We start from the raw sequence: 25,744 nt of genomic DNA, 5'->3' as shown, positions 1-25,744 counted from the left end.
CTTCCTGCCGCAGCCCACCCCGCCTTGCTTTGGAGCGGGAGGTGGAAGCACCTGGCATACCGTAGGTACTCAATGAATGTTAGGTCCTATTACTACCACGGCTGCTGGGAGGCGCCGAGACGTTTCAAAGATGAGTGAGCGTGTATGTGGTCCAGACGAGGGACCCCAGGCCTGGGACACCGCGGGCGGGCACCCGGTGGCAGCCAAGAGGAAGGCAGGGCCAGGTACGGACCTTTCGTGACCCCACTTTAGCTGGAGGAGGCCTGTCCACTCCGTCATCCCCGAAGGGCCGGGACAGGGGCCTGGCGGCCAAGGAGCAGGAGAGAGATGGGGGGGTGACCCACCTGAGCGGCCCGGTTCTCAGAAGGAAGAGCTAAAGTCGCTAGGGCAGGGGTCCCCAACCCCTGGGCCGCGGACAGGTAGCAGTCTGCGGCCTGTTAGGAACCGGGCCGCACATAAAGAGGTGAGCAGCGGGCCAGCGAGCGAAGCTTCATCTGCCACCCCCCTTCGCTCGCGTTACCGCCTGAACAATCCTACCCCCGCTCCGTGGAAAAGTTATTTTCCACCTGCCGAAAATGTCGGGGAATCGCAGCTGGGAGGTGGAAGAACAAAGAAAACCACCTGGTTTAACCTGTTTTGCGTCCAGCCAGGCGCTCATGTAAATGCCCCAGCCGGCCCAAGAAGGAAGTTCTATCGTTTTTTATCTCTTGGTGGAGAACAGGAACACAGCTATAGTCTTTAATAACACTCAGTGTCTGCTCGCCTGCGCGGGGAACGAAGTTTCCACACAACGTAAACTTTTTCTTACCCCTACTTCCCTCGCGAGATCATTTAAAGGCCGGAAATTAAATCACTTTTCAGCTAGAACAGTCTAATGCAATCTTATCTTCGGCATAGTTTTCCAGAGCGCCAAGTAAAAAACATCTCCAGCAGTCCTATTTCCTGTCAGTTTACTTTAACACCGCTAAATTCCTCAGAGATTGACTAATTTTACCGCCCGCCTTGCAGCCGCGGAGGCTTGTGGGGGCGATAGGCAAAACACCCGGACCAGACGCAGCCCCGCCCCTCGCCGCTCCCTACCCGGGAGCCAGGTCACAGGGCGGGGCCGCCACGGGCCGCCCGACCGCATCCCAGCGTTCCCCGCGGGCGCAGGGAGGCTGTTCTTGCCGGCGCGGCTACTCGCTGGCGTCAGCTGGGGCGCGGAGGCGGAAGATGGCGGCGGCGCCCGGGCGGCCGTGAGGAGCGAGGCGGTGGCGAGGACGGCCGATGGCGGCGGGGAGGCGTCCTCGGGGACCTGCGGGCCGTTAAGGCGCGACGGTGGGCATGTCGGAGCTCGCGGCGCCCGGGGCCCCGGGGCCCGGGCCCAACGGCGGCGGCGGCGGCCCAGCCCCCCCGCGTGGGCCTCGCACCCCCAACCTCAACCCCAATCCTCTCATCAACGTGCGCGACCGGCTCTTCCATGCGCTTTTCTTCAAGATGGCTGTCACCTACTCGCGCCTCTTCCCGCCCGCCTTCCGTCGTCTCTTCGAGTTCTTCGTGTTGCTCAAGGTGACCGGGGCCCCGAACCTTGACCCTGACGGCCGGACCCTTTCCCCCAGGTCTGCGACTTCTGACCCCGCCCGGAGCAGCGCGCCCCTCCCACCCGGTGGCGTAGGCCCGGCCCGACCCGTTGGGACCCTTTCCTTAGGCCTGCCGCCCCCGCCCCCCTACCCAGAAACTCCCACCTGGGAAGGCCAGAGTCTCCCCCGGTTAGTGGCCCCTGATCCCGACTCCAGAAACTCACTCCCAGTCCCCTCCAGGCCGCACCCCACCCCTCGCCTCGCCCTTCCCAGCGTCCCCCACCTACGGCGGCCGGAGCCCAGCCCCGTGACCCCCGGCCCTGCCGCCTGGGATCCTCAGTCCGGGATGACCGCCTCCCCACTCTCCGAGCCTGGCCTGGCCCCGAGCCCCAGACTCGAGGGATTCCGGGCCTCACCGCCACTGCCCCCTCCCAGAATACACCCCCGGACCGCCCACCTGCACCTCTTCCCTCTCCCCCTTTTTCTTGGGGCTCTTCTCCTCGGGCCCTTCTGCTTGCCTCCACTCGGATTCTCCCCGCTCTGAATCTCTGGGGGGAAGGTGACCTAGCTGAGGTCACGCCGTGGGGCTTAGTGGCAAAGTCCAGCCAATGGTGCTGCAGGTGGCTCTGTGAGGGGCCTCCCGTGGATCCGCCCCTTGTCCTCGCTCGGGTGGCAGAGCTCTCGGCTGTTCAGCGGTGCCGGGAGGGCCGGCACAGATCCCTCCAAGGAGGGGTCTCACTCAGAGAGGGAGCTCGCTGGGTGCCGAGCCCGGCTGCCTGGAGGGTCTGAGGAAGTGGAGAAATGGCTGTTTTGTTTCGTGTCCCGTCCAGGAGTGGCCCCCGGGGCGGGGGCCGGGGCCAGGGGTGCTGATGTCCGAGGAAGCTCGGATTCCTCGTCTGCAGGAAGGGGGCTGGAGCTGGCGGGCAAGGCGCGTGGGGTGCCGGCTGGGCCAGCTTGGTCGGGAGCCGGCAGCTCTTTGGCGTTGGGTGGCAGGGGTGCGAGCCGTCCCGCAGACCTGGTGCGGGTCCCAGCCTGAAACCCCCGGTCCCGGAGCGGCAGGCGTCCCCTGCGGGGGCGTGGGGGTGGGACTCCGGAGGATTCCTGAGTCGGCCTTCCTTTACCCCAATCCTGGAACCCATGGGCGGCTTGGGGCGTAGGCAGAAGGCCATGTGAGGCCGTGATTGGCTTGGGGAACAAAGCACTGTTCCTCCCGACACGCTCAGAAGGAGCCCGTGTCACTCGAGGGGGTGCCCTGTGTGAGGTGGGGCCCCCCGTGGAGCTGAGCTTTCCCTGAGAGCCCGGCCTGAGGCCTTGGCTTTGTCTCGCCAATTCCTGCCCGAGGAGCAGGCCAGGGGTTGGGCTGGCCAAGCAGATGGGCTGCACATCCAGGCCGCGTCCCTGGTGCGTGGGGCCGGGTGAGCGGGCTACCCTCAGCCCCCTGCACCTCCTCTCTCCTTGGGGCTGCGACCAGGAGGCCCTTCATTCCCCGAGAGCCTGCCTGACCCCCTGGCGCCTTTGGTTTCCCTCGTGTGCAAAGGGAGGGCTCGGCTGGCTGATTTCTGAGGCCGCCTCAAGCTCCAGAAAGCTCTGCTCCTTTGCCTCTCAGCCGCCCAGCTTCTGGGCTCTTGCTACAGAGATCAAGTTCCCCTCCCAGCCCCGCTCCCCAGCCTTTTCCTGTGGCACCTGTTCCTCTCTGCTCACTGCTGGCGGGAGCCGCCCTTGCCATCCTCTTTGCCGCCTCGTGCCAGTCTCTGGGCCCAGCGATGAGTGGGGTGACCAGGAGGAAGGGGGAGAGACGGCAGCCGGCAGGGCAGGGTCTGTGTCACATCAGGCAGCCTCAGGCTGCGAGGAAGGAGGTGGGTAGCAGAAGCGGCGCATGCAGAGGCCCTGGAGCTGGCGGGACGGCGCAGCCGTGTGGCTGGTGAGTTGGAGCATGGGGGTCACAGGATGCCAGAGGTTGGGGGGCTGGAGCACCCAGGGCCTGTGAGGTGGCCAGGCCAGCTGGCAGGCAGAGGGCAGGAAGGGCCCTGGACAAGACTCCTGAAATCCTGAGAGTGAGGTGGGCGGGGCTGCTGAGTGCATCCTGCTTTCCCGGCGTGGGTAGGGCTGCCCTGTGTGTCTAATGATAGGTTGTAGGGGGAGGGAAGCCTGGGCAGCCAGCTCGTTCCATGGTGGGGAAACAAGTCCAGATCTGGGGCAAGCCTTGTCAAGGGGGTGAGAGAGTCTTGGCCCACCTCTGGGGACCCACACACTCAGTCAAGGGTGATGGACCCCACCTGGGGTTTCGGGACCCGGATAAGGACAGTGATGGGGCAGACACCAGTGAGGGGTGCTGGAGGGGGCGCCAGGGTGACAGTGGGGTCATGGGGGCCACTCAGCGAGGTCATGGTGCCACCAGCCCCCCATCCGTTCAAGTGCCCCTGCTCTCGGGGCCCAGCTGGCCCTGCCTGGTGTGTGTTCCAGGTTGAACTCCTGGCTCCACCCCTCCTGGCCACGTGGCCTCTGTGCCTTGGTTTTCTCATCTGCAGACTGGGGGTGATGGCAGGCACGTGTGTCTCCGGGGGAAGTGCTCGGGCAGCCCCTGGCATCGGGCCATCCTGCGTGTCAGCACTTTTTGTGGTATCTCGTCACGTTGTACAGCGTCGTCCTTACGGCCCAGAGCAGACAGTGTCCCAGACACGGCTCTGCTGGACATCTGGGCCCAGAGAGCACGACTGGCGCTGTGGGTCAGCTCTCTGACCTTGCCCTGCTGTGCTGTGGGTCCCACACTGTCAGGACTCCCGTCGCCAGCTCCCAGGTCCCCAGACACAACGTTGGGGAGAGGTGCTGGGGGTCCCGAGTGACGCTTGGCCTGTGGCCACGTCTCAGGGCCCTGGAGCAGGCTGGCCTGTGGGAGGCTCTGCAGACGTGGGGGCCTCAGCTGGCCTTCCCCACTGCCTCCCCAGCCCCTCCTCCCCAGGCAGGGTCCCAGCTCTGTTCTCAGCTCAGCATCTGTCTGCCGTGACCTGAACCCCAGGGGCTTGGGATGTGTAGTCTGTCTCTGCTTAAATCAGCAGTGCTCTGATTACCGCCCTGTCAGGACAGGAGCGGGTGCTCTGCTGACCCAGCCCGTGCCCAGTCTGCAGGGCAGGCTCGAGAGAGGAAGCCGGGAGTTCCACAGCCAGCGCTGGCACCACCCTATGGTGCTCATGGCAGGGCATGGAGAGGACGAGGTGCTGGCGGCCCTGCCGGTGACCACGTGGCCACGGGCAGTTCACCACACCCCTGAGCATCATTGTTGACAGGACAAGGAGCGGCTTCGTACTCTGGTCCCCCACGATCATTTGTACCACACAGGGAACTCACCCCGGGAGCGATGCCCTTGACACGGCGTCCAGGCCGAAGGGTGACACTTGGCCAACCGGGACCCCATGAGAAACAGCGGTCAGACGGGGGCTCCTGGAGCAGGGGGTTGGGGTGACGTCAAGCAGGGCTTCTCCTCAGCACTGTGGACATCGGGGCTGGGACGTTCTCTGTAGGGGGCCATCCTGGGCACTGTGGGGTGTGGAGCAGCCTCCCCGGCCCTGCCTGCTCGATGCCGGGAGCCCCCCAGTCACGATCACCACAGATGTCCCAAGATGTGGCCCTGTGTCAGGATCCCCCCAGTGAACAGTTAGGGCTGTCCTGTCTTACTCTGGGGAAACCGTACCTCAGGGGACAGAGCGAGCCCTGCCATGGGGCCGTTGGCATGGCCAAGCGGGTCGGCTGTGTTCAGTGGCTCAGGCTGGCCCGGGAGAGGTGCAGAGGGCGCCCGGCCGGCGAGGGAGGCCATTTTTAGCCAGTGAGGTCGGGAGTTTTCTCCTGGGGCAGCTGGGTGATGGCACCACGTGCTCTGCTTGGGCCCGTGCTGACCGCCCCCCGCCCCCAGGCCCTGTTCGTGCTCTTCGTCCTGGCCTACATCCACATTGTCTTCTCCCGCTCGCCCATCAACTGCCTGGAGCACGTGCGGGACGAGTGGCCGAGAGAGGGCGTCCTGCGCGTGGAGGTGCAGCACAACTCAAGCCGCGCGCCCGTCCTCCTGCAGTTCTGCAGTGGTGGCGGCAGCTTCCCTGGGCTGGCTGTGGGGCCGGGAGGCCTGGAGCTGGGGGGTGAGGACGACGAGGAGGAGCTGACCGTGGAGGTGTTTGGGAACAGCTCCGTCAAGGTGAGCTGGCTGGAAGCGTTCCTGATCTTCAGGGCCACAGGCCTCCCTGTCTGCTGCTGCTCCCGCTCCCGTGGCCTCGCGGCCGACTGGGACCCCGGGCTGCTTCCCAGCTGTCAGGTGAAAGGGATTGGCCCGGTTCTGGGGGTGCCAAGGGCAGATACAGCCGGGAAGAAGGCTCTGGGCATCCTGGTGATGCAGCGCCCCGTCAGCAGAGGCATGCCAGTGGACACGGGCCCACAGCCCGCAGGGAGGGCTGTGCTTGGGCAGCCAGAGGCCAGGAACTTGTGGGCCAGGGATCGGTGTGGGTAGGGTATTGGTGCAGACCTCAGCAGGGGGCCGCATCCCTCCCACACCCTCACCCGGAGACAGGCTCTCAGGGAGCTCAGTGCTGGGGGTCAGGGTTTTGATGGGACAGGGGCGCATCTGCTTCCAGTCAGTCGATGAGGGAGAGGCCTCCAGGCCCGGCCCTTTGGCACCATGGGCCTGCTGACTCCTGCCTCCCTCTCTGCAGTTTGAGCTGGACATCGAGCCCAAGGTGTTCAAGCCACCAGGTGGCCCCGAGGCCCTAAACGACAGCCAGGAGTTCCCCTTCCCTGAGACGCCCACAAAAGGTACTCACTGCTCACTGGAGCTAAAGGCCAGTGCCCCCGGTGGGCTGCGGTCACCCCGCCCCTCCCAGGGGAGAGAGGCTCCGCGGGCTGACCAGGCCTGTCCCACCCACAGCGTGGCCGCAGGACGAGTACATCGTGGAGTACTCGCTGGAGTACGGCTTCTTGCGGTTGTCGCAGGCCACGCGGCAGCGGCTTAGCATCCCAGTCATGGTGGTCACCCTGGGTGAGTGTCACCTGCAGAGTGAGGTTCTGGGGGAGGGGTGACCCAGAAGCATTCGCTTCCGGGGCCTGGGGGGCCCGCCCGTGCTCTCCAGCTGAGGGAAGCTTCCCAGGCTTCATCCCTTGACTGTTCCTCTGGGGCTGTCACGCACATCACTGCTTGGGTCGGGGGTGGGCGGGGGCTCCTCCACTCCCACAAATGGAGATCTGGCCTTCCCCGGGCCTCCACCAGGACTGGGGCTGGTGGGGGCCTGGCCAGGTGCACACCCCTGTCACGGTCCTGCCCACAGACCCCACGCGGGACCAGTGCTTTGGGGACCGCTTCAGCCGCCTGCTGCTGGCTGAGTTCCTGGGCTACGACGACATCCTCATGTCCAGTGTGAAAGGCCTGGCGGAAAACGAGGAGAACAAGGGTGCGGGGCCCAGCCGGGTGAGCGGGGCCGGGGCGGGGCCGGGGTGGTCTGGGGCGCAGGCTCACTGCCTCCCGCGCAGGCTTCCTGCGGAACGTGGTGTCCGGGGAGCACTACCGCTTCGTGAGCATGTGGATGGCCCGCACATCCTACCTGGCCGCCTTCGTCATCATGGTCATCTTCGTGAGTGCCGCGGGCGGGGCGGGGGGCCGGAGGGGGGACGGCGAGGCGGCGGCCCCAGGCCTCACGCTGCACTGCTTGCAGACCTTGAGCGTGTCCATGCTGCTGCGCTACTCCCACCACCAGATCTTCGTCTTCATTGGTGAGTTTCCCCGCTGGCCACCTCCCCCCCCCCCCCCCCCCCCACCGGGCGCCTCACCCGGTCTGCCCGCCCGCCACCCTCTGCCCGCAGTGGACCTGCTGCAGATGCTGGAGATGAACATGGCCATCGCGTTCCCCGCAGCACCCCTGCTGACCGTCATCCTGGCCCTCGTGGGTGAGGACCCTGTGCCCCACGCCCTGCCCCCTGCCCTGGCCGTCACCTGCCCGTCCCCCCCAACCAGCATTCTCCCATCTCCCCACAGGAATGGAGGCCATCATGTCTGAGTTCTTCAACGACACCACCACGGCCTTCTACATCATTCTCATTGTGTGGCTGGCCGACCAGTATGACGCTATCTGCTGCCACACCAACACCAGCAAGCGGCACTGGCTTCGGTGGGCACCGGGGTCCGTGTGGTCCAGGGTGGGGGCAGCCGGGTGGGCAGCGCCTCACTGTCCCCCTCGCAGGTTCTTCTACCTGTACCACTTCGCCTTCTACGCCTACCATTACCGCTTCAACGGGCAGTACAGCAGCCTGGCCCTCGTCACTTCCTGGCTCTTCATCCAGGTGAGGTGGGCTGCCCTTGGGACTGGTGACCCCGGGGTCCATCCAGCCTGTTGGGGGTTCTGCGGAGGCTGCGTTCTGGCTTGGCGCCTGACCCAGTGCCTGCCCCCCAGCATTCCATGATCTACTTCTTCCACCACTACGAGCTGCCCGCCATTCTGCAGCAGATCCGCGTCCAGGAGATGCTGCTGCAGACCCCCCCTCTGGGCCCTGGCAGCCCCACGGCCCTGCCAGACGACCTGAACAACAACGGAGGCACCCCGGCTGCCACGCCCGACTCTACCAGCCAGCCCCCTGCCCTGGGCCCTGGCTTGCAGGGTGGTGGCGGAGGCCCTGGGCCTGTGGCTGAGGCACCCAGCTCCCTGGTGGCCGCGGCGGCCTCGGTGGCTGCAGCAGCCAGTGGTGACCTGGGCTGGATGGCAGAGACGGCTGCCATCATCACAGACGCCTCCTTCTTATCTGGCCTGAGCGCCTCTCTCTTGGACCGGCGGCCGGCCAGCCCCCTGAGCCCCAGTGGGGCGCTCCCTCGGGTCCCCCAGGACAGTGCCCCCACAAGTGACTCCCCAGGGTCTGACACAGCCCTGCAGACCGCTGGGGTGAGTGGGCCCAGCCTTGCGTCCATGGCTCCAGTGGATGCGCCCTCAGAGGTTGGCTCCTGAGCCCTGGGCAGCTCACCGCCTCTGTCCCTGGCCATCCAGGCCAGCTGGGTGTGACCTGGCTGGAGCCCTCCGGGGTCAGGGAGGCTGTCCCCAATGGCTCTGGGACTGCTCAGCCTGCCTTAGGCGGTATTGGAGTCCATCAGGTTTGCTTGGAGGCAGGCTTCTCTCCCCCAGGGCATGGGGCCTGCCTGCAGCCTGTCCCTGTCTATGGTGGGCCCACTCTGCCGGCTGATGAGCCAGGGTGGGAGAAGGGATGGGGGCTCCATGGAAGGTTCTGCAAGGGGTTGGTGAAAGGTCCAGAGTGAGCTGTCCCGGGGCAAAACGGGCAAGCCTCTGAGCAAGGTGAAACGAGTGGGGCCGGCTCAGCTGGTGCTCCCTCGTGTGCAGTGCCTTTCCACCGCCACCCCACACGCCCAGGCTGGGGCCCCGGACGCGGCCACGGGGGGCGCCAGGGTCCTGCCCTGCTCAGGGTGAAGAGACAGCTGGTGGCCCAACCCAGTTACACCGTGAGGAATGGAGCAGAGGGCTCATTCCACTCTATTTAATTGCAGTGTACAAAATGGTGTTTGTATATAGAATAAACTGTTGACAGCGTCCAGCCAGCGTTTGTGTGTGTGGGGAGGCCAGGCGAGGCCCCTCGGAGCCCCTGCTGCAGGTGGAGGAGGGCCTGGTCCCGCGTCACTGGGCGGCCATGGGTGCTTCCTCGGAGGCCTGGAGCCGGCTGCGCGGCCTGTGGCGGGCGCCGTCCCCCAGCTGGGCGAGGAGCTGCCCGCACCGCACCAGCGCCTGGCGGAGCCTCTTGCGTGCGCCTGCGATGCGCTGCTCCAGCTGTTCTAGCTCCCCGGGGCGTGGAGCGCCCGAGAACAGCTCGGCGGGCAGGCGGCCGTTGGAGCAGAGCCAGACGGGGCCCCTGGGCGGCCCAGCCGCATCCGCGTCTGGGGCATCCTTAACGGGAGTGGTGGCAGCGGCGGCGGCCACGGCCGGCTCCAGCAGGAAGTGCGTGCGACGCTCCCTCACCGAGGCCCAGCGCACCCGTGTCCAGCCCCCCGGGCTGGCGGGGGCGGCCAGAGTGTCCTGCTGAGGCTCCTTGAGACCCCTGGGGACGGATGGGGCTGGGCAGCCGCGTCCTAACCACAGTCCCACTCTGCCCTTTGGGACTGGTGACCCCGGGGTCCATCCAGCCTGTTGGGGCTGGAGGGCGGGGATGGGAGTTGCTGGGGTGGAGAGCGGCCCCCAGGGTCCCTTACCTCGGCTCCGGCTCCTCCTGCCCGTCGGGCGGCTCCGTATTGAGGGCGCGATGGATTCTCTAGGAGCCAAGACAGAAGTCACGTCGGGGTCGGGTCAGCAGCAGGCCGTCCTGCACGCCCTCCCCACTCCCTCCACCCCGCAGCCCCCCCGCTCCTCACCTGGCTCGTGTGCAGCCAGTACTGCAGCTTGTTGCCCCTTCGGATGCGCGGCAGCGCCAGGCGGTAGAAGACGTGCTCCGCCAGCGAGCTGAGCAGAGCACTGCCCAGGCCCAGGCAGAGCAGCACGAAGAGTCCCGAGAAGTGGTAGATGCCCATCTGGAGGGTCTGCGGGCAGGACGCAGGCACAAAAGCCCTCCTGGTCATGGCAGACCCTTGGGGAGCCCCCACGCCTACCCCTCCCTGCGCCCCGGGCCTGCCCTACCTCCTCTGTAACAGCGAAGACCCGCTTGCCACAAGGCACCATCTTGTACCACTTGTCGTGCAGGAGGTCGATGAAGCCGGAGGACTTGTAGGGGCTGATGAACTCGGACAGGTTGGAGGTGAGCGGCGAATTCCGGGGGAGTCCGATGCCATAGCCTGGGGGAGGCCGGGCGTTGGGTTGGGACCGGGCTGGACGCAGACCCACAGGAGCTGTGCCCGCCTGGAGCCCGCAGGTCACTGGTCCCGGGGGCCACTCACCCTCGATGGCGAAAGTCTTGCCCAGGGTCAGCAGTCTGCAGTCCGCGTCGATGGACACCTCGTAGTCCAGGAGCGACCTGTCCATGATGAAGGCATTGAGCTTGGGGGGGTCGCTTCTGCCCGGGAGGGGGACGTGGACGGGGTGAGCATCCCCGCCCGCCTGGCCCCGTCCCCCGCCCCGCCCCGCGCGCCCCCCTCACGTCAGCATGGCGACGCCGTGGGGCGTGGTGGGCGCACTGTGGCGCCGCACGCGTGCGTACAGCTCCAGGAAACTCTTCTTGATGTAGGCCTCCGCGCTGCTTTCCCACATGGTTCCGAAGCGGAAGCCCTGGGACGCGTGGTGCAGCTGCGGGCCAGCGCCCGGTCAGCGCCTGTGGGGGGCCCTTGATCCCAGCCCGGCTCTCCCCCACCCCCGTTCCGTCCGCCAGCCCGGAGCACCCGGGCCCAGGGCTCTCAACCAGCTCACGTGGGCCACGTCATCTCTGGGGGGCCGTCCTGGGCTCCGTGGGGTGTGGAACAGCATCCCTGGCCCCAACTCCTAGATGCCAGGAGCCCCCTGCCCTAGTCTGACAACCACAGATGTGCCAGGACATGGCCCAGTGTCCCCTGGGGGCAGGACCGCCCAGTTGAAAATGTTCTAAAACCCGCACGTCTATCTCCAGGCCCTTAACTCCACACTTCCGCCTCCGCCGCACCCGCTGCGTCTCTCCTTAGGGTCCCCCGGGAACCCCAAGCTCACCGCGTCCAAGACCCACTCTCGAGCCACCCCACAACTTCCCACCGCAGTCGCTCTCCCGCCTCTGCCCGCCTCTGCGTCTCTCATCTCCACGTCCCGTCCACCTGCAGATCCTGTGGGCGCTGCCCTCCGGACACCCTGGACCTGCCCGGTGCTCGCCCCTCCGCAGCCCCCCATCCCCCATTCCTCCTGCACCAGCGCTGCCCCCTCAGCCCCGGGCTCTCCGGCCCGCCCACTGTTTGTGCAACCTCCCTAAAGCAAAGCATGAGGAGGCCACCTAACCAGGGCCTCCTTGTCGGGGCTACAGCACTTCCGAGAAGCCAGACCTGAGGCAAGCAGGGCCATCTAGAACTTTCTGGGGAAGGAAATGCTTTACACCTGTGCTGTTCTCAAGTGGCTGTTGAGTGCTTTCAATTAAATCAATTTAAATAGTAGCCACGGGACTTCCCTGGTGGTGCATTGGTTAAGAATCCACCTGCCAATGCAGGGGACACGGGTTCTATCCCACATGCTGGGGAGCAACTAAGCCCGTGCACCACAACTACTGAGCCCGCGCGCCTAGAGCCTATGTTCCGCAACAAGAGAAGCCACCGCAATGAGAAGCCTGCACGCAGAAACAAAGACGCAATACAGCCAAAAAAAAAAAAAAAAATTATTTTAAAAAAGTAGCCACATGTGGAGAGTGGCTGGCCCACGGGACAGCAAGCATCTAGGTCTCATTACTGGTTTAACAGAGGACACTGGGGTGGGGGAGAAGCAGGGGACGAGAGCAGCTAGATCCAAACACTGGGAGATGCTGCAGGAGAAAAGAAAACTTCAACAAACAAATCGCTAGTGAACAAAAAGATGGAGTGTCCAGATGGCCCCATGGGGCCTTCCCGGGACAGACCCCCACCTGGTCCTCTGCCTGCCTCTTGTCTGTAGAAAAACTTTAGTCTCCTAGGCCTTCCCCGAGTTCCAAAGAATAAATTTAATCAGAGAAGTGAGAAAATGCAGAAACAAAGGAAAACAGTCAAACAAGACAAAATAATAATAATAGTTTAGCCATTAAAGTCAAGGAATTTTCATTCCTTTTCAAGGGCTGTAGATACTATTCTGAGCCAGTGAACTTCCCTGGCGGTCTAGTGGGTAAGGCTCAGTGCTTCCACTGCAGGGGGCATGGGTTCAATCCCTGGTTGGGGAACTGAGATCCTGCATGCCATGCGGCATGGGAAAAAAAAAAAAAAAAATTGAGCCAGATCCTTTGAGCTCTTTTGCAGACACTGAAACCCCCACCAGCTGGAAGAAGTTAACTGCGTGCTGCCCACAAGCACGTAGACCCCAGACTGATTGGAGCCAGAAGGTTGATGATGTTGACTCCCAGTTACTTCACCACCAGCCCATCAGAACATTCAGGAGCTAATCACACACACCCCAACCCCCCTCCCTCACCCTCTCTTTAAAAACCTTTCCCCAATACTTAAATAAAAATTTAAAAAACAAACAAACAAAAATAAACCTTTCCCGGAAAGCCATGCAGGGGTTCAGGTCTTAAGCACTAGCTGCGCGGACTCCTTGCTTTATCTGCAATAAACACTGCGCTTTCCTTCACCAGGACCCTGTGTCAGTAGATTGGCTTTACTGACTGCAGGTGAGTGGACCCAAGTTTGGGCTGGTAACAAGGAGGTTTCTACCTTCCTCGGGGGTCTGTACCTTTTGGATCCAGATTCAAACAAACCGTGAAAAAATTTAAAAAAAAAGACAACTGAGAAAAATGGCTGCCTGATGTTTAAGTTCCCAGAATACTCATGACGAAATGGTAGGAGGCCTGGGATTTCCCTCATGGTAACCCAGCGGCTATGGCTGGTGCATGGACGAAACTGGTCAGGAGTTGACTTTGGAGCCGAGCAATGGGTTCATTCATCGTGGGCCTTGCTCCCTACTCCAGAATATTAAAATTTTTTCATTAAAAGAGAAAAATATGTAGGCTGGGGCATGCCCTGCTCTGCCCACAGCCCTCCAGGACTCCTGGTGAAAGTTCTGTCTAAATGGAGCTTCTGTGGAGGCCCAGGTCCTCCCACATGTGCAGGCCCTGCATGACCTGCCCTATCCCCCTCCCTGCTCTCGCCTCCCCTCTCTCCCCCCTCTCCCCTTCACTCACTCCGCTCCAGACACACAGGCCTCCTTGCTGTTCCTCCAACCTGCCAAGCACAATCCTGTCCCAGGGCCTTTGCACAGACTGCCTCCTCTGCTTACCATATTCCTCCCTGATATCTACATAAAAGTCCCTCACCTATCACCTCTCCCAGAGGAATTCCTGACCCCCATTTGAGAAATCATCCCTCCCCAGTGCTCCCTGTGTCCCCACCCTGTCTAATTTTCCTCCCTGGAACTTTATCACCAATTCACACACCATCTACTTTGTTTCTCTGTCTTGATTCTCACCAGCAGCCTCGCCTGTTTTGTCCCAGCTGGGTTCAACATGAGTTTGTGGGAGCAGATGGCCGCCCTCTACTGGGTGGGGACTGGGGGCGGGGGTGACCTCCAGGCTCTGACCCCTGAAACCCCATGGCCACGCACCTTAGGGTCGTGGATCCCCGAGAGCTCCTCGAACGTCTTGTCCCCGACTATGACGGCGGCCAGGTTGGCCGTGTAGCTGGACAGCACGAGCAGGCAGAAGATGGCCCATAGGTTCATGAGGAGGCGGCCCGTGGGGCACTTGGGCGTCTTACTGGACACTGTGCGTCCAAAGAGGATGGCGTAGCAGAGGTTGAGGGCAGAGGAGTAGGAGAACGCGGTGCCCTGGTTGCGGCCGCGGGGCGTGAGGCCGAAGGGGCTGCGCCACTCGTAGAGGGTGAGGAAGAGCGCAGTCAGGTGCAGCGCGGTGAAGACGCCCAGCCACATGGACCAGTGCAGCGGCCACGTGAAGGCGCCGATGGGCGACGCCGTGTCCCGCGCGCGCACCATGATGCCCAGACTGGTGGAGAAGAAGGGGCTGGTGAAGTCCACCACCTGCGAGCGGGCTGAGTTGATGCGGAAGCTGGTGACAGCCATGTGCGCCCGGCCGGCCAGCAGGTCGCCCACCAGGCCGGTCCAGCGGCCGTCGCACAGCGCACCGTACTTGCCGTCGCCCACGATGTACAGCTCGAAGTCGAAGGGCGCGTCCTCCGCCAGGCGCTCCAGCAGGTCGATGCAGTAGCCGTAGCAGCACCTGCGCAGTGCGTGGGGCGCCGAGCCGTCGGCCAGCGCGGCGAAGTGCGCGTCCAGGGCTGCCGAGTCGTTGCTGCCGGGGTCTAGGCACAGCTGCCCCGCCGGGCACCGACCGTCCTCGTCCGGCTCGCGGGCGAACACGAACGGGGGCTCCACCAGCGTCACCACGCGCAGCTTGGGCGGCGCCCGGGCTTCCGGCGGGGGTGGGGGCCAACCGGCCACGCCCCCTGCCTCTGACTCCAGCCGCCCGTCCTGCCACCGGCCCACCGTGGCCCAGGCCGGGGCGCCCCGCGGGTCCCGGCGGAGGCTCCACACGCGGAAGCGCCGGGAGATGTGCACCTGCGAGGAGCCGATCACCCACACCGGCGCCGTGTGGCTCCGGAAGGACGTGTTGGCCAGGAACCTGGTGGGGGTGGGCGGCATCAGAGTGGCGGAGGAATCCCTCCGCCGAGGTGAGACCTATCGCTACGCCTCAGACACACCGGGCCACGGGGGATGCTGCTGTATCCCCTACTCCAGATCCCCTTCCCAGCCGGGGTACCCACGCCCTGGGGGCTGGGGCGACGGCCCAGCCCAAAGCCCAGTTGAGAGGCTCAGGTGGGGCCTCCCTTCCCGCTTCTCACAAAGCCACACACACGGTTTCCTGCAGCAGGGTCCCCGCTCACCGTGCCAAGAGGCGGCCGGAGGACTCGGGCCCGGGCAGCGGCAGGTCATTGCAGTTGATCGTGGCGGGGAGGAGGGCACGCTCCGGCTGCACGCGGGCCGCACTGTCCAGCGCGCGGGCCACTAGTTCCACCGCGTCGTGGATGGCGGCTTCCAGCGGGGGCCGAGCGACCTCGCCCAACGCCAGCAGCCCAGGCGGCATGCCTTCGGTGGGGAGTGCCTTGGCGGGCAGCGGCGTGCCCAGCAGCCAGCGGGGCCCGGGGGGTGCGGCCTGCAGCACCCGCCGGGCGCCGGCCTCGTTGCAACCCAGGAGTACGGCCACGGGGACTGGGGCCATTCCCCCCGCGGCCTCCCCCAGTGGGGCCAGGCGGGTCCGCAGCCCTGCATCGCTCGGGTCCAGCCTGCTCAGGTCCAGCACGAGCTTCGGAGCCCGGCCCGCCCAGCTTGTCCACAGGGCCACAAGGCCGCCAGGGTCCCGCACGCGGCAGAGCACCAGGCCAACGTCCTCCCGGCTGTGCGCCTGCAGCACTGACACCAGCACGTCCAGCAGAGTCTCCAGGGGGCTGGCCCAGTCCAGCTGCAGGTGGAAGGGGTTCTGGCAGAGGGGTGGTCACAGTTAGGGCTGGCAAACTCAGTGTCCCACCACACTCTTCCCACTCCATCTGTACATGTTCAATAAACGCATGACACCTTGATAACTGGACCTCGTGCTTGCTTCTTCCCAGCCCCACACCTGCTCTAACCCCTTCTGTGGCTCCGCATCGCCATCAGCACAAAACCCGGCCCTGGCCTGAGGCTTTTTGCATTCCCCAGCTGGAATACCTTTTCCCATCTGTGACAGCCAACTCCTACACATCCTTCAAAACCCAGCTCCACTACCCCACCTCTATTCAGACTTACGAGGCAAGCTAGGGACTGACGGCTCCCCCCTCCGTGCTCAGGGACCCAGAAAGTTCTCCTGAATTTGCTTTGAGCATGGGAAGGACGAGAGAGCTTTGCCAGACACCTAACGTAGGCAGGGTGTTGTCCGGGTGGGGACAGGGTGCTGAGTGCAAGGGGAAAGGCTGGGGGCTGCTGCTCTCCCGCGGGGCGGCGGGGCAAGCCAGTAGTACCCCCAAGCCAAAGCCTGACAGGTCCAGCTGCAGAGGGTGCAGTTCTTGGATCCGCCTGCAGAGGGCGACACAGGCACGGATTTGGGTCCTGCATCTCTCCCACCGGGAGGGGATCAAGGACAGAGGGGGTTAATGAGACCCAGGCCTCCTCTAGGGTCAGGGTCTTCCCGCCCTCAGGAGAAGGAAGGCCTGAGGGGGCTTCAAGGTGGGTTTGGAGAGAGGCAGGCCCCCTTCCAGACCCCATGTCCCAGCGTTGGGCCCCTCCCTGCTGGCCCTGGGAGGGGGTTCTTTCCCTGGGGCACAACAGGGTCCCCAGGGCTCTGCCAGTCACCCTTTTCTCCTCCTTGTCCCATTCTCTACTTATTCGGACCCAAATTCCAGCCTGGGGGTGTAATTAAGAAAAGAGAATAAACTCCAAGAACGAGGACAGGGTGGAGGAGGATGGAGGGTTTAGGAGAGACAGGGTGGCCCTGGGGACCTGAGAAGGCCATCAAGGAGGCTGTGGGGTGTGGGTAGCCTCGGCCTCGAGGGCCTCTGGTACGATCCTGGCAGGAGGAAAGTCCCCAGCCGCAGCCCCTGAAACTGCAGCCCCTGGAGAGAGGGAGACCCGCTTCCCCATCCCAGCCCCGCGGCCCTGCTTGGTGGGAATCCGGAGGCACCCTGTGACCTGACCGGGGAAGGGGGCCGCGCTCCTAGTGGGACTCCACCGCCAAAGCCCAGGGAAGCGTCCTGTGGGATCCGCCATCTGGGGTCCAGAGGTATCCCGCGGGGTTCCCGAGCCGCGGGGTTCCGTGGCTCTAGGTCCCTGCGCCCCTGGGCTCCCGCCTCCCATTCCGGGTCCCTGATCTCCGGGGACATCCGGGGTTCAGGGGTCCAGGTTCCGCTAACCCGAGGGCCGTCCCTGGGCCTCTGTCATCCGGACTCCGAGTCTCCCCGCATCCGGACTCTTGCATTTAGGGTCCAGACTCTGAGGCCCGCGCGTCCCAAGGACTCAGCTATCCGGACCCCCGGGCCCCGCGCTCCAAGAGCGTCCCAGGGTCTCTCCCGTCCCGACCCCGGGTCCCCGCACGTCCTGACCCCGGCGTCCGCGCGTACCGGGGAGCCGAGCGGAGCGCGGGCCTCCCGCCGCAGCACGCTGAGCACGGGGGTCTCGGTGGCCGCCGCCAGGAAGTGCAACTGCGGCAGCTCGGGCCGCGCCTCGGGGAAGGCTAGCACGGCCGCCACGCCCGGTGCCGCCAGCGCCTGGCATAGGCCGCGGGCCAGCGAGGCGGGGTCGCGGGAGGGGGGCGTGGCGGCCGCCAGCTCCAGGCTCAGGTTGTGAGGCAGCCGCGGCGCCAGGGCGGCCCGGGCCAGGGCGACGCGGGCGCGGGCGGCGGGCGCGCGGGGCAGGAGGGCGCCCAGGCGCACCGAGACCCCCAAGCGCGCCAGGACGCCGCACGGGTGCGGGTGGCCCCCGGCGAGCCTCGGCCCCAGCGCTAGCGCCAGGCCGAGCCAGGCCCGCACAAACTCCATCTCAAAGTTGCCGGCGAGCGCCGCGGGGCGGAGCCGCGGGTCGCACCACGGGAGGCGGGATCTCGGCCGCCCTCGCCGCTCCCTCCCCGCCCCCGCCGGGCCGGCACCTCCCTCCCTGCCCGAGCCCGCCCACCTGCGCCCGCCCTCCCCCCTCCCGGTCCCCCAGTGCCAGGCAGCCCACTAAGGAGGCGTGGGTCCCACCACGCAGGGCAGGAAATTGAGGCTCAGGTGGCCACAGCAGGCGGGGGTTGGGGTGGGGTGTGGAATCGAACCACTGCTCCTCCTGGCTCTGTGCCCACTCTACAGATGAGGAAGCCGACGTTAGCAGCAGGGAGGGATTTTGCATCAAGACCGGTACCCACACTCACCCCTGAATCCCTCCCTCATCCCGGCAACGGTTCCCAATTCTCAGTCAGGGAAACTAAGGCCCACAAGGGGTCAGTGTGCGTCCATAGTCACCCAGCTGCACCCTCCTCCTCCAGGGAGCAGCGTCTACCCAGACCAACCCGTCCACGAGCCCTACCATCGTTGGCGCCCCAGGGAAACTGAAGCAGGCTTGTCTGATGGGGACCTGTGGGGAAGGTCTCCTGCCCTCCAGCTGTGGGCAAGCAACTTGAGCCAGAGAATTCCTCTTCACCCTTCAAGACCCAGTGCCAAATGCCCCTGCTGGAAAAACTTTCCTAGCTTGTCACCCAGAAAGATGCAGAACACCCTCGTCATCCCTGCCTACATGAACTCTATCACACGCCATCGTCTTTTTGTCCCTTTATTTGCTTTATTCAGTGGCCAGCTCTGGGAGACAGGGCCGGGTCTGGCTCGTTAAACTGCTGTCTCCAGTGCTTGCACACAGCAGGCACTCTATAATTGTTGCTTTGAGCAACTGCTCAGACAAGGATGCGTGGTTACATCACTCTGCGCTGCTCTGGAACCTTCCTTAGCTCCCCGCAGCCAACCAATCCCCCAGCCTCTTCCTACATTAACTGGGCCTCCCCACGACAAATGCCATGGAGACCTTGTGGCCCTGGCCTGTGGGAGGTGCTCAATAACCACCGGTCAAATAAGGGCCCAGGAGCACCCTGCATGGAATTCTCCCATCCCAGGTGGGGGAGTGGAGAAAGCCAGTCTTCTCCCCAGACCCCGCAAGGCACAGGGCAACAACTGTGCATGGAACATTCCAGCTCTAAGGAACGCGTCTGCACTCAGTTGATATCTTTCACGCACAAGAAACCATCTCCTTTTGGAGCCAGTGTTAAGAGACGCAGGGGACAAACTCCATTAGATGAAGAAAAATGCAAGTACCGGCCAGCAGCATGAATGGAATTTTGAGATGACTGATGAGAGCTGGGTGGCTGGCTTCCAGGTGACAAGGCTACCTCATCCAGCCACCTGGCCAGGCATCCCAGGACAGGGAGGGTCATACCAGGGAGCCCCCACCCCCACCACTGTTCTGGGTGAGGCGCCAGGTTAAGACCACCTGGGACCACCTGGGCCTCACCCCACCCTGGGGCAAGGTCCCTATGCCAGCATGAGTCCCCAGAAACGGACCCATCCTGGAGAGGGGATATCTCCTCACCCTAATGTGGCCCTCAGCAGTCAGTCAGTCAGTCGACAAACATTACTGGATGCTAGTTCTGGGAGGTACGCAAGCACCCGACGGTGCCTTGGGCCCCCGTCGGATTCACGGGGGAACGCCCTGAAGTCGCCCCATCTCGGGTCCTGCTGTTACACCTCACCTTCCCCCAAGGCCCACTACTTGCATGACCTGCACTGGGAGCCCTGGCCTCTGCGCCTCAGCTCCCAGCTTTTTTTTTGATGTGGACCATTTTAAAAGTCTGTATTGAATTTGTTACAATATTGCTTCTATTTTATGTTTTGTTTTTTTGGTCCCAAGGCACGTGGGATCTTAGCTCCCCGACCAGGAATCAAACTGGCACCCCCTGCAATGGAGTCCCAACCACTGGACCACCAGGGAAATCCCTCAGCTCCCATCTTTACAAGCTCAATGGTAATAGTTCTGACCTCCCAGCTACCCTGTACATCAAACAAGTGGACACAGGCAAGGTTTTTTTCCTTAATTGTGGTAAAATATACATAAAGTTCACCATTTTAATCATTTTTAAGTGCACAGCTTGGTGGCATTAAGCACATTCACGTTGTGCAACCATCCCACCATCACCTCTAGAACTTTCTCATCTTCCCAAACTGAAGCTCTGTCCCCATGAAACCCTGACTCCCCACCCCCCACAGCCCCTGGCCCCCACCATCTACTTCCTGTCTCTGTGGATGTGACCCCCCCCAGGGACCCCCGTGAGTGGAATCAGACAGTATTTGTCCTGTGTCTGGCTTCTCTCACTGAGCATCATGCCCTCAACGTTCATCCCTGTTGTAGCAGGTGTCAGAATCTCCTTCCTTTTTAAGGCTGAATAATATTCCCTTGTGTGAATGGACCACACTGTTTATCACCTGTCAATGGCGACTTGGATTGTCTCCACCTTTTGGCTGTTGTGAATCACATTGCTGTGGACACGAGCGTGCAAACATCTCGAGTCTCTTGCTTTAATTTCTTTGGAGGATGCACTCAGGAGGGGGACTGCTGGAGCATATGGTGATTCCACATTTAATTTTTTGATGACCCTCCAGACTATTGGCCACAGCGGCTGTACCATTTCACCTTCCCACCAGCAGTGCACAAGGGCTCAGATTTCTCCACCGTCTCCTGACACGTTTTGTTTCTTAAATAACAGCTGTCCTGGTGGGTGAGAGGCGGTATGTCACTGCGGTTCACATAAGCTCAGCGCACATGCGGGAGTCCTCTGTGAATGCTGGGTGCCGCCTGCACCTGTCCCTCTGGCAGTGATGGACCAGGATTCAGGGTCAAATTGTGCTTCTACAGATTCTTACAGACAGGACCATAACAGCAGCATTACTGGCCGTGTGCCTGGTGCCTGTGACACACCTGCTCAGCCGCACACCAGCTCCTGAAGGCTCCCCGCAGGCCGAGGCGGTGTGCGTTCCCTTTTACAGATGACATGGAGCCTCGGGGCCAGGTGTGGCTTGCCCGGGGCCATGTAGAGATTTCAGGGAAAGAGGCAAACGGGCTCCAGCCTTCACGGCCCACCAGCAACCTTCTCTGCAACCAGCTCCTGCCAGCTGACCTCCAGTGAACTCCTTCGGAACAGCCCGCGTAAGGGGGACAGGAGACCTTGCAGGCCCGCAAGGACAGGTGGCAGGGACAGCGTGGGCAAAGACAGTTGCGTGTCAACTGGAGGATCTTCCCAGGCCCAGCCAGGAAACCCCCCCCTTCAGGGCTGAGTCATTAAAATGACAGCCCCAGGGGTGGGGACCCCACCTAGGGGTGCCTACCCTCACCCCCAGCCATAGGTGTGGCAAATGAGCCAGGAGGAACCCCAGGACCCAAGGCGGCAGCTGAAGGTCCAAGGCAATGAGAGCAATACCCCTGCTCCCCAAAGAAAAACCCAGAGCCCAGGAGGTGGCTGCCAGACATTGGGTGATCCCCAGCCCATCTCCTGGCCACCTGCCAGCTCCTGCCTGGGACTCCACCAGACAAAAGAGCAACACCGGGGCCTCAAAAACTGGCATCTCCTTCCAAGCCACTGAATCACGGGGCGAGTGCAGACACCTGGGGGCGTGGAGCAGCGTACCAGGCAGAGGGAAGCATGCCCCAGGCTCAGCACCAGGGCTGCCAGGGACCCCCACCAGGGCCAGGGCACGAGGGGCCCGGGCAGGTGAGGTGGCCCTTGGCCCCAGGGGATTCTCAGCCAAATTCTGAGGCCCTCTTCTAATCTTCCGGACCCTCTGGAAACCAAGGGGGTGAGGACGGACTGGGCGCACACTGCAGACAGGAAAACAGCCCTGGGTACTCTGGGGAGGAGGGCGCAGCTCCAATCCCCAGCTCTGCTCTGACAAGCTGCCTCGCAACCCGCCCCCCCCACCCCCGCCTCACTTCTTGGGATCCACCAGCGGCCCAGGGGCTGCACCTACAACGTGGACCCTATCAGCCAGCAGGACTCCTCACCTGGCAGCTCCCTGGGCAAGGCGGGCCATGAGGGTGGGTGCAGAGCCCCAGCAGGGATGCCCACTAGCTAAAGACATGAACCAGGCGCTGGCCCCTAGCCGAGGTCATTACAGCACCTGCTAAGTCATGTGGATTTTCTGGACCATTAAGCAGACTGTCATTTGGGGGCAGCTTTCTGGAAGGTTCCATGAGCAGCCTCAGGGCCCACCTCTCAGCTGGGCTCCGGGTGCCAGCTGGCGGTGTCCCTGTCTCCCCTGGGCAGTGGGGATGGGGCCTGGCCTCCCTCCGGCCCCTGACACCAAGAAGGTTCTGGTCAAGATGACCCTGGCCCAGAACTGGCTGCCACCCCAGAGCCAGCTGCCCTGACCCAGGTTGGGGTGACAGGACCAGTGTGACTGCACTGCTGTCCCTGAGTCACTCCTGCCCCTGGGGACCTCGTCCTGCAGCTCCCAGGATGCCCCTGCCCCGTCCCACTGGTGGCATGGCCTCTGGGTCATGGAAAGGCACTGGGGCAGAGGTGAGTTAAGAGGTGAGAACGGAGGCTTCTCGGCGCTAGATCTGAAACTCGAACGCTGTGATGGCTACGGCGAGGTCCCTGAGGCAGGTCCCGCCACCGGGGTCCTGAGCCCGGCGTGGGCACAAGGAGGCCGAGAGGCAGGATTTCAGCTCTTTTCTTAGACGTGGCACAGCACCAACATGACATGGGAGGTCATGGAAGGACAGCGGGTCAACACTGGACCACGACCCCTGGTGGGGGTGGCAAATCCAAATGATAGGACACTGGCAGAGGATGGGCTCGGGCCTCGGGCTCTGCCAGCCAGCCGGGAGGGCCCTGGGGAGAGCCCAGGGGGCAGGTCCGGGTGCGGGTCCGGGCTGTGCGCGTGCTCACTGGGCCTCACTTGGCCGGTCGAGTGATGATGCGCGTGGAGAAGTCAAAGAGGTCGCGGTTGATCTTGCGCAGGTTCCGCACCTCGTCCTCCAGCTCTGCCACGCGGATCCGCAGCTGGTCCTGGCCACCCAGCACGCTCTGGGGGAGGGGCGGTGGAATGCTCAGAGCGGGAGGGGGCCTCAGACATCCCACTGGCAGGCAGCGGGGCGAGGCTGGCACTGAGGGCCACCGTCCCCACGGTCCATGACAGAGGGTGGGGCGGGGGCACATCCCTTCCAACCCAGGCCCAGGCCCCCTGCCACCCTTCCCTCCGGACAAGCCCCCATCTTGGGCCCCCGCCCCCATCTTGGGCCCCTCCCCTCCCCTCCCCCATTTTGGGGCCTCTCCCCTCCCACCTTCTCCAACGTGCTGCACATCACCCCGTGCAGCTGTTCCACCCGCTCCAGGTAGCTGGGCTCTGACCCCTGGAACAGAAGGGGCCGCGTTAGCTGGCCACTCCCATCAAGCCTCGAGGGACGCGCAAACGGTTGGCTAGTGCCTCCAGCCCTGGAAGGGCTCAGCCACCCAGTAAGATGATGGACCCTGCTGCCACCCAGAGGCCATCCGTCTCTCGCTGGACCCTGTCTGGGCACGTTGCCCCGGGCCAGCAGCCCGGAGCCTGGCACAGCCATCCATCAGGCCACCGGGAGGAGTGTGGACAGCCCCGCAGGCTCATGTGACTCCGAGGCACAGAGAGAGCAGACAGAGCCTGGCCTCAGTGGGCAAGGCTGGCCGCACTGAGGACAGGCAGGGAGGGGCCCCAGGGGCCTGGAGGGGCAGGCAGGCCGTCATGAAGGGGGTCCCATGGGCACTGGGGCTGTGACCGCTCCCGCCGCCCAGCTGGAGAAGGTGGCTGCCCGTACACAACCTCTGGGTCCTGATCGGCCCCTGGAACAACACCCTGTTGTTGTTCTCAAAGGGAAGCGTGGCCCGCTCCCTCTCTGGAAGGTTCCAGGGCTTCCTGAGGCCAGGGACCAGCCATCAGACTGGCCTCAACGACAAGGGCAGAGAAACCTCTTCAGCAAAGGAGCATGTGGAAGGTCCCCACCAGAACCCAACCCAAGGGCACCCAGAGCCACACGGCAGAGGCTGAGGCCCAAGGGTGGGGGTCCCTGCTGGGGGTGAGACGTACCTGCTGGTGGAGGCCCAGGCGCAGCGTGAGGCCCCCGTGGCGTGGCTCGTCCCCATGCTCTGCGCCCAGCAGGTGCTTATTGAAGTGCGGCAAGGGCAGGCTGGGCCTGCAGTCAGAGCTCAGCATGCTGACTGGCGCCAGCACGATGCAGGCGTTGGTCACAGGGCCTGGGGCGGGCGGGCAGGCAGCATCGGGACCCGCCCTCCACCCCTCCAGCCACCCACCTGGCCCTGACACTCCCGTGCATTCCCGTCCCCACCCTCCACAAGGCAAACCCTGGGGCCTTGCTCCAGCCCCGGGCCGCCCACGGTGTGGACAAGGCCCCCCAGGCCCAGGGCCTCCAGGAGGGCTGCATGCGCCCACCTTTGAGAGCCACCGTCCTGAGGCACTGCTGGCTCTGCACATCCCAGAGGCGCACCGTCTCGTCGTGGGAGCCCGAGAGTAGCACGCTGCCATCCGTGGACACTGACAGGCAGGTCACCTGGTTCCTGGGGACAGACAGGTCACCTGGCGCCCGGAGCGGGGGGGGGGGGGTGTGTGGCACAGTGACCCCCACCACCACCTCCTGGTCGACCCCGTCCCCGTACCTGTGCCCTCTGAACACCTTCCCGTGGTCCTGCTCCGGCTGGAAGCTCTTCTCTCTCTGCCCGGGCTGCGGAAGCGGGAAGGCTGGTGAGCACAGGGCACAGCTGCGTCTCAGCCCCAAGCCGCGCACACCCCCGCCCCCCATGCCCACTCACCCAGGTACAGAGGTCGACCTGGAAGATGGAGCCATCACTACCACCGCAGAACATGTGATGCTCAGCCAGGTCCATGGTCACGGCCATGATGCTCACGTCGAAGAGCACAGACAGCAGCAGCTCGCCAGAGGAGACCTCCCACAGCTGGGGGCGGGGACGGGGGCATGGGTCTGAGAGCGGAGTGGAGCGCAGCGGCCCAGCCGGGAGACTCTGGATGCCACAGGAACCTCAGACGGGAGCTGTCACCACGGGGGGCTCGGGGGTTGAGGGACCTGCTTCTCACGCTGGGACCCCTCGCCACCACCGGCTTCAGTTACTATCAGCCCCCAGGCCACCACCAGGTCAGCCCTGGACTGCCCCAACCAGGGACGAAGACCTGAGGACTCCCTCAAATCCCCTGAGCCTTGGCCAGGAGCTGCCAGGTGCAGTGGCCAAGTGGGACTTTCCAAGCCGACACAGGCCTGGACTGCCCGCCCCCCGCCCCCCCGCCCCCGGACGTCCTTGAGGCCGCAGGCAGCGGGGGATTAAGAGCTGTCTGGAGCCACCAGCCAGCGGGAGGAGATGATGCTCTGGTTCCCATGGGCCAGGAACCCGCCAGCCGCCGGGCTCAGCTCACAGATCCACTGCGGGGGTCAGGGCAGGGCCCTACCTTCACTGTTTGGTCCAGCGAGGCGGTGGCCACCCGGGCCAGGGGCCCACCAAAGCCGCAGTGCAGGTCTGTGATGGGGAGGGTGTGGCGAGACCACACGTGTCGGGGGGCGGGGGTCCGGGAGGGGTCTGCCTGCAGCACGCTTGGGGGGTGGGGAGGAGCCGGACCTCAGCGGGGAGGGCGGCCCACATCTCGACGCCTTTATACCCTGTCTCCGGGAAGCAACCAGGCCCCCTCACCCGAATAAAAGTCCTGGGTAGCTGCCCAGGGCCCCGTCCTCCTGGCAGCAGCCTACCTGACCTGGAGCCCCTTCCCACCCCGGGGCCTGGCCTCTCTGCACAGCAGGTTCCCCGCCCTTGTGGTTAAGGCCTCGCCCGGCCAGAGGCTACAGCCGGAATGGGGAGCCGCCAGGGCCGGGGCTCTACCTGCAGAGGCTCCAAGCCAGCACCAGGCAGTCCTTGCCCCCCGAGACGAAGTGGCTGCTGTCCCCCGTGAACTGCAGACATGACACGTCCTGGTAGTGGCGGCTCAGGATGACCAGAAGGTTCCCCGTGGAAACCTGGGGAGGTGGAGGGGCACCGGGTCATGGGGAGCC

The 25,744-nt window shown here is 64.1% G+C and overlaps 3 protein-coding genes and 1 long non-coding RNA gene across 7 annotated transcripts in view; 2 read left to right on the top strand and 2 right to left on the bottom strand.

The window, feature by feature from the left end:
- The first annotated feature begins 1,091 nt into the window (after window positions 1–1,091).
- TMEM259 (transmembrane protein 259) lies at window positions 1,092–9,159 on the top strand. Of its 4 annotated transcripts, XM_029216555.1 has the most exons (12): window positions 1,096–1,317; window positions 1,477–1,548; window positions 5,467–5,742; window positions 6,254–6,353; window positions 6,466–6,576; window positions 6,863–6,985; window positions 7,065–7,165; window positions 7,247–7,304; window positions 7,395–7,478; window positions 7,567–7,699; window positions 7,772–7,871; window positions 7,982–8,527. In XM_029216555.1, exons 2-12 carry the CDS (start codon window positions 1,477–1,479, stop codon window positions 8,525–8,527), a joined length of 1,704 nt encoding a protein of 567 aa, XP_029072388.1. In that variant the 5' UTR covers window positions 1,096–1,317. The 4 variants fall into 4 exon arrangements, with proteins under 4 accessions (XP_029072387.1, XP_029072388.1, XP_029072386.1 ...); XM_029216554.1 differs by having other exon boundaries at window positions 1,092–1,548; window positions 7,398–7,478; window positions 7,982–9,159; XM_029216553.1 differs by lacking the exon at window positions 1,096–1,317 and having other exon boundaries at window positions 1,324–1,548; window positions 7,982–9,158.
- On the bottom strand, window positions 1,543–17,664 carry GRIN3B (glutamate ionotropic receptor NMDA type subunit 3B). Its single transcript, XM_029216552.1, has 10 exons — window positions 17,248–17,664; window positions 15,043–15,635; window positions 13,748–14,780; window positions 10,653–10,798; window positions 10,453–10,568; window positions 10,196–10,350; window positions 9,934–10,098; window positions 9,775–9,833; window positions 9,253–9,623; window positions 1,543–2,862 (listed from the first exon to the last, which is right to left on the bottom strand). Exons 1-10 carry the CDS (start codon window positions 17,662–17,664, stop codon window positions 2,795–2,797), a joined length of 3,123 nt encoding a protein of 1,040 aa, XP_029072385.1. The 3' UTR covers window positions 1,543–2,794.
- On the top strand, window positions 10,729–12,436 carry LOC114891958. The gene is made up of 2 exons (XR_003792661.1): window positions 10,729–10,815; window positions 11,115–12,436. It is a non-coding gene; the product is annotated as an uncharacterized LOC114891958 (long non-coding RNA).
- A 2,073-nt stretch (window positions 17,665–19,737) lies between the features above and the next one.
- Window positions 19,738–25,744, bottom strand: part of WDR18 (WD repeat domain 18) — a 9,097-nt gene continuing 3,090 nt past the window's right edge. Inside the window, exons 3-10 of the mRNA XM_029219002.1 lie at window positions 25,575–25,708; window positions 25,150–25,291; window positions 24,501–24,644; window positions 24,348–24,412; window positions 24,124–24,248; window positions 23,761–23,927; window positions 22,985–23,053; window positions 19,738–22,727 (exon numbers count right to left, since the gene is read on the bottom strand). Coding sequence (XP_029074835.1) covers window positions 22,596–22,727; window positions 22,985–23,053; window positions 23,761–23,927; window positions 24,124–24,248; window positions 24,348–24,412; window positions 24,501–24,644; window positions 25,150–25,291; window positions 25,575–25,708 — 978 coding nt within the window. The 3' untranslated portion in view covers window positions 19,738–22,595. The remainder of the gene's footprint in view (window positions 22,728–22,984; window positions 23,054–23,760; window positions 23,928–24,123; window positions 24,249–24,347; window positions 24,413–24,500; window positions 24,645–25,149; window positions 25,292–25,574; window positions 25,709–25,744) is intronic.

The sequence above is a fragment of the Monodon monoceros genome, unplaced genomic scaffold (assembly GCF_005190385.1).
Source record: "Monodon monoceros isolate NGI ecotype Baffin Bay Population unplaced genomic scaffold, NGI_Narwhal_1 Super_Scaffold_12, whole genome shotgun sequence".
NCBI lineage: Eukaryota > Metazoa > Chordata > Mammalia > Artiodactyla > Monodontidae > Monodon > Monodon monoceros.
The sequence above is the reverse complement of the archived record's forward strand: the minus strand, read 5'-3'. Positions and strand labels throughout refer to the sequence as shown.